The sequence below is a fragment of the Dama dama genome, chromosome 12 (assembly GCF_033118175.1).
Source record: "Dama dama isolate Ldn47 chromosome 12, ASM3311817v1, whole genome shotgun sequence".
In the NCBI taxonomy this organism is placed as follows: domain Eukaryota; kingdom Metazoa; phylum Chordata; class Mammalia; order Artiodactyla; family Cervidae; genus Dama; species Dama dama.
Genome location: NC_083692.1, coordinates 62,124,075 through 62,137,392, shown reverse-complemented (window position 1 = coordinate 62,137,392; position 13,318 = coordinate 62,124,075). Strand labels below are relative to the sequence as shown.

The following is a 13,318-nucleotide window of genomic DNA, read 5'->3' as shown; positions in this document are numbered from 1 at the left end:
TCCCAGAAATAGAACAAATAATTTCACAACTTGTATGGAAATACAAAAAACCTCGAACAGCCAAAGCAATCTTGAGAAAGAAGAATGGAATTGGAGGAATCAACCTGCCTGACTTCAGACTAAACTACAAATCTACAGTCATCAAGACAGTATGGTACTGTCATACTGACAGTATGGTACAAAGACAGAAATACAGATCAATGGAACAAAATAGGAAGCCCGGAGATAAATCCATGCACCTATGAACACTTTGTCTTTGACAAAGGAGGCAAAAATATAAAATGGAGAAAAGACAATCTCTTTAACAAGTGGTGCTGGGAAAACTGGTTAACCACTTGTAAAAGAATGAAACTAGAACATTTTCTAACACCATACACAAAAATAAACCCAAAATGGATTAAAGATCTAAGTGTAAGACATGAAACTATAAAACTCCTAGAGGAAAATATAGGCAAAACACTCTCTGGCATAAATCACAGCAAGATCCTCTATGACCCACCTTCCAGAATAATGGATATAAAAGCAAAAATAAACAAATGGGACCTAATTAAACTTAAAGCTTTTGCACAATGAAGGAAACTATAAGAAGAGTGAAAAGACAGCCTTCAGAATTTGAGAAAATAATAGGAAATGAAGCAACTGATAAAGAATTAATCTCAAAAATATTCAAGCAGCTCATGCAGCTCAACACCAGGAAAATAAACAAGCCAATCAAAAAGTGGGAAAAAGACCTAAACAGACATTTCTCCAAAGAAGACATACAGATGGCTAACAAATAAAAACCACAATGAGGTACCATCTCATGCTGGTCAGAATGGCTGCTACCAAAAAGTCTATAAACAATAAATGCTGGAGAGGGTGTGGAGAAAAGGGAGATCTCTTACCCTGTTAGTGGGAATGCAAACTAGTACAGCCACTATGGAGATGAGTGTGGAGATTTCTTAAAAAGCTGGAAATAGAACTGCCATATGACCCAGCAATCCCACTGTTGGGCATACACACCGAGATAAACCAGAATTAAAAGAGACATGTGTACCCGGTGTTCATTGTAGCACTATTTACAACAGCTGGGACATGGAAGCAACCTAGATGTCCATCGACTGGTGAATGAATAAGAAAGTTGTGACACATCGTTGTGGAGTATTACTCAGCTATTAAAAAGAATGCATTTGACTTTAATGAGGTAGATGAAACTGGGGCCTATTATACAGAGGGAAGTAAGTTAGAAAGAAAAACACCAACACAGTATATTAACACATATATATTGAATTTCAAAAGATGGTAACGATGACCCTACATGCAAGACAGCAAAAGAGACACAGATGTAAAGAACAGACTTGTGGACTCTGTGGGAGAAGGTGAGGGTAGGATGATTTGAGAGAATAGCACTGAAACGTGTATATTGAAAGTGAAAAAGTGAAAGTGAAGTCACTCAGTCATGTCCGACTCTTTGCGACCCCATGGACTGCAGCCCACCAGGCTCCTCCATCCATGGGATTTTTCAGGCAACAGTACTGGAGTGGGTTGCCATTTCCTTCCCATATATGATATAGATGACCAGTCCAAGTTTGATGCATGACACAGGGCACTCAAAGCTGGTGCACTGGGATAACACAGAGGGAAGGGATGGGGAGGGAGGTGGAAGGGGGTTTGGGAAGGGGGACACATGTACACCCATGGCTGATTCATGTCAATGTATGGCAAAAAACACCACAATATTGTAATCAGTCTCCAATTAAAATAAACAAATAAATTTTAAAAAAAGGAATAGTGTAAAAATAACTATGACTCCATATTTTAAAACAACTTAAGAAACTTAAAGTAGTAAAACTGAAAATGATAAAGCTAAAGAAATAGTAATTTATATTTTATTTTATTTTATTATTATTATTATTTTTTTTTCCAGTGGGTTTTCTCATACATTGATATGAATCAGCCATGGAATGGATTTACATGTATTCCCAATCCCGATCCCCCCTCCCACCTCCCTCTCCACCCGATTCCTCTGGGTCTTCCCAGTGCACCAGGCCTGAGCACTTGTCTCATGCATCCCACCTGGGCTGGTGATCTGTTTCACCATAGATAGTATACATGCTGTTCTTTTGAAATATCCCACCCTCACATTCTCCCACAGAGTTCAAAAGTCTGTTCTGTATTTCTGTGTCTCTTTTTCTGTTCTGCATATAGGGTTATTGTTATCACCTTTCTAAATTCCATATATATGTGTTAGTATGCTGTAATGTTCTTTATCTTTCTGGCTTACTTCACTCTGTATAAGGGGCTCCAGCTTCATCCATCTCATTAGGACTGGTTCAAATGAATTCTTTTTAATGGCTGAGTAATATTCCATGGTGTATATGTACCACAGCTTCCTTATCCATTCATCTGCTGATGGGCATCTAGGTTGCTTCCATGTCCTGGCATTATAAACAGTGCTGCGATGAACATTGGGGTGCACGTGTCTCTTTCAGATCTGGTTTCCTCAGTGTGTATGCCCAGAAGTGGGATTGCTGGGTCATATGGCAGTTCTATGTCCAGTTTTTTAAGAAATCTCCACACTGTTTTCCATAGCGGCTGTACTAGTTTGCATTCCCACCAACAGTGTAAGAGGGTTCCCTTTTCTCCACACCCTCTCCAGCATTTATTGCTTGTAGACTTTTGGATAGCAGCCATCCTGACTGGCGTGTAATGGTACCTCATTGTGGTTTTGATTTGCATTTCTCTAATAGTGAGTGATGTTGAGCATCTTTTCATGTGTTTGTTAGCCATCTGTATGTCTTCTTTGGAGAAATGTCTGTTTAGTTCTTTGGCCCATTTTTTGATTGGGTCATGTATTTTTCTGGAATTGAGCTTCAGGAGTTGCTTGTATATTTTTGAGATTAATCCTTTGTCTGTTTCTTCATTTGCTATTATTTTCTCCCAATCTGAGGGCTGTCTTTTCAGCTTACTTATAGTTTCCTTTGTAGTGCAAAAGCTTTTAAGTTTCATTAGGTCCCATTTGTTTAGTTTTGCTTTTATTTCCAATATTCTGTGAGGTGGGTCATAGAGGATCTTGCTGTGATTTATGTCGGAGAGTGTTTTGCCTATGTTCTCCTCTAGGAAGTAATTTATATTTTAAAAGGAAAGGAAGCAATAGGAAACAGTTATCAATTCAAGACAACTCTGAGATTCATTCTTGAAATTTGAGGGAATGTTCATGGAGAAGTTGTATTTTCAGGTAGTCACACTCCTATGTAAAGCACTAAATTAGTCATCAGAATTACCAAATACAAAGTTTAGTTTGCACATACCACAATAAACTAACTTTTAATATCTCATTAATATGTTTGTTATTTTAAAAAAATTTCTTAGCAATATATTCTAATGTAAGTCTAAGGAACTGAGTGTATCTTGCCCAGAAGAACTAAAGAAAATATTTGCCATTTGGGTTAGTTCTCAGTCCATGGAGTAAATCTTGAAACTTAATAGTGGACTGAGCACAATATTTTAATAATCACTGGACTTGGAAATGCATCAATCCAGGCATAAATAGAGAATGCATCTCTTGTTGGAACTTAATATGTGTGTATGCTCAGTCATGTCCTACTTTTTGACCCCATGATCTGCAGCCTGGCAGGCTCCTCTGTCCATAGCATTCCAAAGAACACTGGAGTGGGGTGTCATTTCCTTATCTAGGGGATCTTCCTGACCCAGGGATTGAACCTAGGGATCTCCTGCATGGCAGACAGATTCTTTACCATCTGAGCCACCAAGAAGACAGTATTTATGAGGTGATTAATTTAGTAAGAGTTTTGTTGACTGACTTGATAAGAATGTGAATATGATAACTCTAAGTATTTTAGTATCAAAGTTTAGTAAGACAGGAACAGGGTGAATTAAAGTATTTTATTCAATAAAATATCCCCTATTCCAAAGATGAGAGTCAAAGGATCACATTCATTGTGGGTCTCTAAGACAGAGTATAAAAAGAAAACTGTATAAAAGTCTAAAATCCTTCATTTTTATAACCTATAGTGTATATGTTAAATGGAGTCAAATGATACCTATGTTGTCTTGTATATTCAAATAACTCAGAAATAGTTTTGTTTGTTTTTTAATTCTTTAGATACTAAGGAAAGCAGACACTCAAATAACCTTTTTCTGTTTCCTGTTAAGCAACAAATGAAGCAAATAGTTGGGAAGCTAGTAGCTGTCTAAGGAGATTAAACAATTTCTTAGCTGAGCCTAAAAAGTACAACTTAAGGACATTAAGATTTTGAGAAAAATTTTTTCCATACATTAATTTTTAACTTCACATGAAATATCTGTTCTTTTTAAGTTTTTTAAAGCAATGATTCCAGAATTCTAGTGCTTTTTTATAGATAGCAACATTTATGAAAAGTATATAAGCCAATAATCAAATTCGAAAACAACTTTTCTCATTATATTTAAATAAAGACCATACAATTTAATCAAAAGAGTCAGCTAATTTTACCAAAAATTTGGGGGAATGCTGGGTTTAGTTACCAAACCCAACAAACAAGGAGTTTATACAATACAGTACTGATTTTATAATCTTAATTTAAGAATAAATAAGTTTCTAACAGTTTGTGGATTAAAAAATAGGTGGGCTCTTTTGAACTGAATTTACCATGATTCTTTAAGGGTCAAATTTACTTTTCATGCTTCAGCAAATAAAAAATGTGTTGTATAATTAAAGTCAAGCTTGATATTAAAAAGGAAAAGTACTTTTCATTAGATAATATAGATAATTTATGGATAAAAGAAATTATTTATATATTTAGGCTCAAAATAAAAATATGGAGTAAAATAATGGTTTTAAAATCATAAAGTATGTAATATAAATTATTAATCCCTTGAAGAAAACAGTCTCATAGTCAAAGACATAAATACTAATTATTAGAGAAGAAATCCTTTTTAAAAATTTATGTTGCTTAAATTTAAAATTTATGTTATAGAAATTTAAAATTTGTTACATTCCTAACATCATTTATTTAAACATCATCCAAGTTACATTGGTTACATTCAGAAGTTCATTAAGTCAATGAGTATTAGCATCAGGCTTACTGATCCCATCAAGAAAGCTTTAAAATAAGACTGAAAGTGGAAGAGAAAAATGTGAATCAGTAAAATGGATATTATGGAGGACAATAGTTTTGAAATAAAAATAAGACAAGTCAAAAAAATGGCTAGAAATTATTTTGTGAAAATCATGGCTTGGAATACTACTTAGGTCCAGGATATACAGTGTTCTGAGTAAAGCTGAAATAAAAATAGTACATATGTTAAATTCTTAAAATGCACTTAAAAAAAATAAAAACAAAAACTGTTATCACATCCCAGGAAGATGAGTGTAAGAATTACCACAGATGTTTGTGTAAGGAGTACCCTGCATAAGGGAATATGGCCTGTGGTATAAGTGGGGAATATATTTTACTCCACACTCCAATTACCTGACAGGTATTATTATCTTTGACTTCCCAGGTAGGAGTCAAGGCTTCGGTACGTTCAGAAATAACAATAGTGCTCAAGGTTATATAGCTCAAAATGATAAGGCTAGATTGGCTAGAATTGGAAGCTGGGTGTGCAAGAAATTCATAATTTCAGCAAAACACAGTAAGGAGAAATTTATACACACACATGCACGCAAATATAATGCATTCTAGTGTAGCAGAATGGGGGGAAATTACCTAACTAATTTGTTCACAAGGGTGAACACAGTGACTGGGAAATGTGTGTCACCACATATCAGGGAGTTATACACTAGTTTTATGATCAGGAAGCAAAGACAGGAATTTAGAGATGTTCATGTCAGGAAAGGAAAATTAAAAAAAAAGAGAAACTAATTGGAAAACAGCATGGCAATCCCAGGAAAAAATATTTAAAAAGATAGTGTCTTAATAATGAGTACAAGATATGGGCAAGAAGGAAGGGCTTTAAATAGTTGGATTCCTCTTAGGAGGAAGTTTAAAATCTCTCCATTTGAGGGGAGGACTTAGCTGGTAACTCTTCTGTCAAATATGATTTATAGAGGAGGTGATTTGCATACATAATGGAGACTTCGGGGATGAAAGTTTTAAGACTTTTAGAGTGAAAGACGAGAATGATAAGTAGGGTTGGGTAAATTAATTCTGGAGATGTAAGCAGACAGCCCTTCAGCATACAGGAAGCAAAAGGCAGTTACTCAGACACTCTACAAAAATATAACCAAGGAAGAAAGTGAGAAATTAAAGACGACATTCTGACTCAAATGTTGGAAAAAAGAAAAACAACCTATAACCAGAAAAAAGGAAAAGACACATAAATAAAATTATTCAATTTTACACTGCAGTTTGGCATTGTGTGTTGCGTTAAGTCGCTTCAGTCACGTCTGACTCTTTGCGACCCTACGGACTGTAGCCCACCAGGCTTATCTGTCCGTGTTATTCTCCAGGCAAGAATACTGGAGTGGATTGCCATGCCCTCCAGCAAGGTATCTTCCTGAACCAGGCATCGAATCTGCGTTTCTTATTTCTCCTGCACTGGCAGGCAGCTTCTTTACCATGAGTGCCACTTGGGGTTCTTTGTTTTTTAAAAACATACGTAATAAAAGATGAATATGATCGCCCAAATCATTTGGTAAAGACTTGGAAAGGAATGTGAGGTATCTAAAGTCAAGAATGTGCTAAGATGCTCTAAATATAAAAGATCTAAAAACATTAACTATGTTGAGAAAAGAAAAAGAAAAGGATAAGCCAATAAACTGGGGGAGAAAGGGCTGCTGAACTTTTTTGTTTCTATCCTTCCTATCAAGAAAAATTACCATTAAATTCTAGCAAGTATAATAGAACAAACAATTTTGACATGTATTGGGTATTTACTTAGGGACCAAAATAAATAAGAGTAATAGAGAAAATTTCCAAATAAACAATTCCTGCCTGCCTTCCTGTGACCTGTGAATACTTAGACAAAAAGGATAATGATATTCAACTTAAAATGTATCTTAATTTTAATGATGTATCTTGCATAGTCTTTTATTAAAACTTTGTTAAGAAGATTAAAAAAAAAAACAATGGTTTTATGATAGTGAGACTGAACGGATTGGTGGTGATGGATCAATCTTTCTCTAAGCAAATTCTATCTTTTCTACTTTCGAAACTCAAAATGCTATCATATGATTTAGCTATGAAAGTGGAAAAAACATTTTACAAATCTCTGCATAATACAAAGATGTAAAGAAAGCTAACAGCTTATGTGATAATCAAATAAATCTTCAAAAATGTTTTGTTATGCTGAAACAATCTTTCCAGATAACTTCCTATATAACAGGAAATAATGAAAAGACCTACATTTAAATTAAAAAAAAAAAAATCATTTAAACCAGGAAAGGATAACTGAATTTAACATTGGTTCATTTGAAAAAGCTATGATATTTTTACAGACTCTATAATCTTCAGATACTTTAGGAAAACATCTTACCTCATTGTTTTTTCTCATTTTACCAAAATATTTCTATTCTTCAGATATATTAAATTAGCTTTTAAAAATCAGAGATACTTTGAATCTCTGAGAATAAAAATATGTAGGATTTCTAGTTTAGGAAATGAGACAAAGAAATGTAAGCACATGTTAAATAAATTTCTTTCATAGAAATTATGCCATGTAATTTCTATAGCATATCTAAATGATGAAGTATTTCAGAAAGCTCACTTTAGTATGTCTCACATCATAGTAAAAATGCATAAATGAATTTCAAAGATTTGTAAATAATTTGAAACAGTTCTGGGTAGTGTAATGTTATCTTTGATTTAGAAAAAATGTGGTCTGAAATTCATTGAAAAATGATTAAAATTTTATATCAACACATCATCCTAACAAGATCTTCAAAGAGAATCACATAAGCACAAAAGAAGATAATTAAATTCCTCACCTGCCTAATACCCAACCGGTATGCAACAATCCGATCCACTGCATCAGGATTCATTTGAGTCCACTGTAGACTGTAGGAGTAAACGCGGTGTCTGTTCTGCCACACAGGATTGTAGGTATCGTAATAGAATTCTGGAGCATAGGCCTTTCCTAGAAACAGAAAGCATCCTTAAATTTAAATGTATATTACAGCCAAATGTAATTACTCTTTTTGTACCTTTTATTACTTTCTACTTCATGTTCCATAAGTAATTCTTATATTTAAAAAGTCAAATGATTAAATTCAAATTAATTTCTGGAGAATTTGAGAACAGATGCAAGATGATTTCCTGGTAGGTTTGATGAAGTGTGAGAGGAAGAGAAGACCCAAGAATGACTACAAGTTTTTTTGGTGTAAGCAATCAGAAGAGTGGAATTTCCATCAACTGATGTGAAAAGCTATGGGAGGATCAATTTGAGGGGTCAGGAAATCATTTTTGAACAATCTGAATGATATCAATGGAGACATCAAGTGAGATACAGTGGACTAAAATGCAGGAGAGGCCAGACTTGGAAATATAATCTTGCTAACCATAGGCATATAGATAGATTTCATTTATATATGTTTAAATATTTCCATTGGAGCATAGTTGCTTCAAAATGCTGTGTTAGTTTCCTCTGTACAGCAAAGTGAAACAACTAAACATATACATATATCCCCTCTTTTTTGGATTTGTTTCTCATTTAGGTCATCACAGAGCAGCCAAAAACTTTATCAGCAAGTGAATGCAACTCTGCCAAAAATATCAGTGCATACGACAATCTGTGTTTATATTATCCATGTCAATAAATTGAAATTAACCAAATAAAACCTTAACAACGCAAGAACTTTGATCAATAAAAGAAAGTTTCTTTTTCTTTTTTTAGATTTTAAGGATATGTGACATGTCTGTGTGCTAAGTCGCTTCAGTCGTATCTGACCCTTTGAGACCCTAGGGACTGTAGCCTAACAGGAACCAGGATCCTCTGGTCCATGAAATTCTCTAGGCAAGAACACTGGAGTGGGTTGCCACACCCTCCTCCATGGGATCATCCCAACCCAGGACTGAACCCGCATCTCCTGCATTGCAGATCCCTGTGGATTCCTTACCACTGAACCACCAGGGAAGTCCACATATGTGAGGTACACATAGTGTATATAACATACATAAATCATCTCAGGTTTTTCTTTTAATCACCAAATTGAAAAATGTACAAACCATTGGGAATTATAGGTCCAACTCATTAATAATCTGAAATATAGACTTTCTACACCCTATATTTTACCAATAATACATTTATTTATTAAATCAATATTTATTGAGTGTCTATTGAATGGCGAGTAGTGTTCTAGGCAATGAACAAAGAGGTAAGGCCTCTGTCTTCCTAGAAATTGCTTCCATTTTCTCAGACCTTTCAGATAGCTTTACAATTTTTACTGGATTTATGATTTAATAAATTGTAAATTATTCAACAGACTTTATTTTTTTGAAATTAGGTTAAATATTAAATGTCCTCCTGAGGTTTTCCTCCTGGGTTCCTATTTGCAGGGAATTTTCTTACCTGATTTTCTTTTTCTTCATCATTAATCACCTAACATCTAGGGATTGCACAAGAGCTGATTCATAAGAATTTATAACAGATAGTTTAAAGAATGAATTTTGAAGGTGAAGAATGAAATTTATGGTCTCTATTACCCTAGAGAGGTTTACCAGGAAAAAATGTTAGATGAACTGAAGTTAATTTCTGATAAATTTATTAGTAAAATTAAATACCTTTAATTAAATATCTGAATTTTAATAACACTTGGTAAAGTCTGACATCAACATTGTGTACTTTTTAAAATGTTCTATGAATGTTCATTCATTTTAATTGAAAATGGATTATTAATTCTATACAAATTGTCTTGCATAGGAGGAAAAGAGCCATCATATTTGTTTATTGCTTCTTTACTTTGTATATTTTTTACCTATTACTAAGTAAATGATAGTGCAGAATTCATGTTCACAACACTTGGGAAAATCTAGATGAGAGGAACACAATATACTGAATGAAGGAATCAATATCCAAAATGTCATTGACAACTTGCATTTGAGACAAAATTTCCCAAATGGTTATTAAGGAGGTACATTTGATAGAAGCCTATATAATGAGTGGGGGTTTTGATTACAAGTAAACTTCCAAAATATAAAAGTGAAGTAATGAGCTGTTTAAGTGAGTAATGTCAATATATAGTGTTTTCATTAGAAATTACTGTATAGATTGAATTGAGGAGGTAACAGTATCAATGGTTGGTTTTTCATTTTATTTATTGCTTTTTATTTTTGCCTTTTAATTGAGGGGAGCAGGGAAAGAGGGGATTGCTTTTGTAACTTAGCCAAGAGGGAAATACAAAGGGTATTAGATTTAGTGCTATCATTTGTTTTTTCATAAAAAAATTAGGAATTCAAACAGAAATAACAAAAGAATAAAGTCACAACCAGAGGCTATTTAGCATGAAAAAAAAAAAAAATTCTTCAAAAACTGGCAAATGAAGTTTTCTGAGAGTTGAAACTCCATCACAGAGAAAGAGAATCAGGCTATATTTTAACAGATCTATGAAAGATGAAAGCCAGTGAGTGGCTAGTAAAAGGATGCATATTCTGATTTAGGAACGTTCTAGCAATCCTCTCTGAATATGGACTATGAATTTTCCCTTCACTAAAGATATGGTTGTCTGAGGAGTTCTTATAAACAGCTGAGAAAAAAAGAGAAGCTAAAGGCAAAGGAGAAAAGGAAAAATATACCCATTTGAATGCAGAGTTCCAAAGAATAGCAAGGAGAGATAAGAAAGGCTTCCTCAGTTATCAATGCAAAGAAATAGAGGAAAACAATAGAATACAAAAGACTAGAGATCTCTTCAAGAAAACTAAAGATACCAAGGTAAAATTTCATGCAAAGATGGGCACAATAAAGGACAGAAATAGTATGGACTTAACAGAAGCAGAAGATACTAAGAAGAGGTGGAAAAAATACACAGAAGAACTATTCAAAAAGATCTTCATGAGCCAGATAATCACAATGGTGTGATCACTCACCTAGAGTCAGAGATCCTGGAATGCAAAGTCAAGTGGGCCTTAGGAAGCATCACTATGAACAAAGCTAATGGAGGTGATGGAATTCCAGAGATTATGCTGCGAAACTGCTGCACTCAATATGTCAGCAAATTTGGAAAACTCAGCAGTGGCCACAGGACTGGAAAAGGTTAGTTTTCGTTCCAATCCCAAAGAAAGGAAATGCCAAAGAATGCTCAAACTACCATGCAATCGCACTCATCTCACACGCTAGCAAAATAACGCTCAAAATTCTCCAAGCCAGGCTTCAACAGTATGTGAACTATGAACTTCCAGATGTTCAAACTGGATTTAAAAGGCAGAGGAACCAGTGATCAAATTGTGAACATCTGTTAGCTTATTGAAAAAGCAACAGAGTTCCAGAAAAATATCTGGAACTTCTGCTTTATGATGATAACTGCTTTATCGACTATTTCAAAGCCTTTGACTGTGTGGATCACAACAAACTGTGGAAAATTCTTAAAGAGATGGAATACCAGACCACCTGACCTGCCTCCTGAGAAATCTGTATGCAGGTTAAGAAACAAGAGTTAGAACCATACATGGAACAACAGATTCATTCCAAATTGGGAAAGGAATACGTGAAGGCTGTATATAGTTACCCTGCATATTTAACTTATATGCAGAGTACATCATGCGAAATGCTGGGCTGGATGAAGCACAAGCTGGAATCAAGATTGCTGGGAGAAATATCAATAACCTCAGATACGCAGATGACACCACGCTTATGGCAAAAAGCAAAAAACTAAAGAGCCTCTTGATGAAAATCAAAGAGGAGAGTGAAAAATTTGGTTTAAAACTCAACATTTGGAAAATTAAGATCATGGCATCTGGTCCCATCACTTCATGGCAAATAGATGAGGAAACAATGGAAACAGTCAGAAAATTTATTTTCTTGGGCTCTAAAATCACTGCAGATGGTGACTGCAGCCATTAAATTAAAAGACGCTTACTTCTTGGAAGAAAAGTTATAACCAACCTAGACAGCATATTAAAAAGCAGAGACATTACTTTGCCAACAAAGGTCCATCCAGTCAAAGCTATGGTTTTTTCCAGTAGTCATGTATGGATGTGAGAGCTGGACTATAAAGAAAGCTGAGCACTGAAGAATTGATGCTTTTGAACTGTGGTGTTGCAGAAGACTCTTGAGTCCCTTGGAATGCAAGGAGATCCAACCAGTGAATCCTGAAGGAAATCAGTCCTGAATACTCATTGGAAGGATTGATGCTGAAGCTGAAATTCAATACTTTGGCCACCTGATGTAAAGAACTGACTCATTTGAAAAGACCCTGTTGCTGGGGAAGATTGAAGGCAGGAGGAGAAGGGGACGACAGAGGATAAGGTGGTTAGATGGCATCACTGACTCGATGGTCATGAGTTTGGGTAAGCTCCAGGAGTTGGTGATGGACAGGGAAGCTTGGTGTGCTGTAGTCCATGGGGTTGCAAAGTGTCAGACATGACTGAGAGACTTAACTGAACTGAGAGTTATTTAGTCAATACCTAACTACCATTTAACAGGGATGAAATGGGTGGACGATTGTCAACAAAAAGGCCTTTGATATAGGGCTCAGTCTCAAGTCTATAAGGTGCTATGAAGTATTTGATTGCTGTTTCTTCTATTACTTCAATTGTTTTAAGCACAATTAAATTTATTTATAAATTCCAATTAATATATCTATTGGATTGGCCAAAGACATTAGATAAAACCCTATTGAACTTTTTGGACAAGTCAGTATTATCTGTAGTCTAGTTCTATCTTTTATTGACTGCCGTCAGAGGAACTGGCACATTGGTATTGGCTGCATGTCATAAATGCAAATTGGCATAATCCTAGAACTGACTGTTTATGTAAATAAATACTTTTCACATTATTGAAGCAGTTTGACACTGAAGTTAGAAAACAATCGGCATGACCTATGTTAATAATATGAATTTACTTATCAAAATCCCATTTTCAAGGTTGTGAAAAATTAAGACACAATCTAACCCTCATTTAAACATTCCAAGTAGATCATATTTTCCCGTAACATTTCATCACCATCTTTATATTTAATGGTAGATTAATATAAAGACTTTTCAATGTATTCTTGAAATATTTTATTTTTACTGGCATGTCTACATTATATATGAGTGATATCATATATAATACATTTTCAGGAAATATTACATTAGAGAAAGAAATAGAGATTACCAACTCCAATATCTTGTATGACAGATAAGTTATGGAACAGAATAGAAAAGGTGACAATATATGTTGATATAAAATTTTATTTTAGTTG

At 34.6% G+C, this 13,318-nt stretch overlaps 1 protein-coding gene across 1 annotated transcript in view; it reads right to left on the bottom strand.

Annotated features, from left to right (window-relative positions):
* MDGA2 (MAM domain containing glycosylphosphatidylinositol anchor 2) overlaps positions 1-13,318 on the bottom strand; it is an 884,707-nt gene that overhangs the window by 76,575 nt on the left and 794,814 nt on the right. Inside the window, exon 10 of the mRNA XM_061158404.1 lies at positions 7,910-8,058. Coding sequence (XP_061014387.1) covers positions 7,910-8,058 — 149 coding nt within the window. The remainder of the gene's footprint in view (positions 1-7,909; positions 8,059-13,318) is intronic.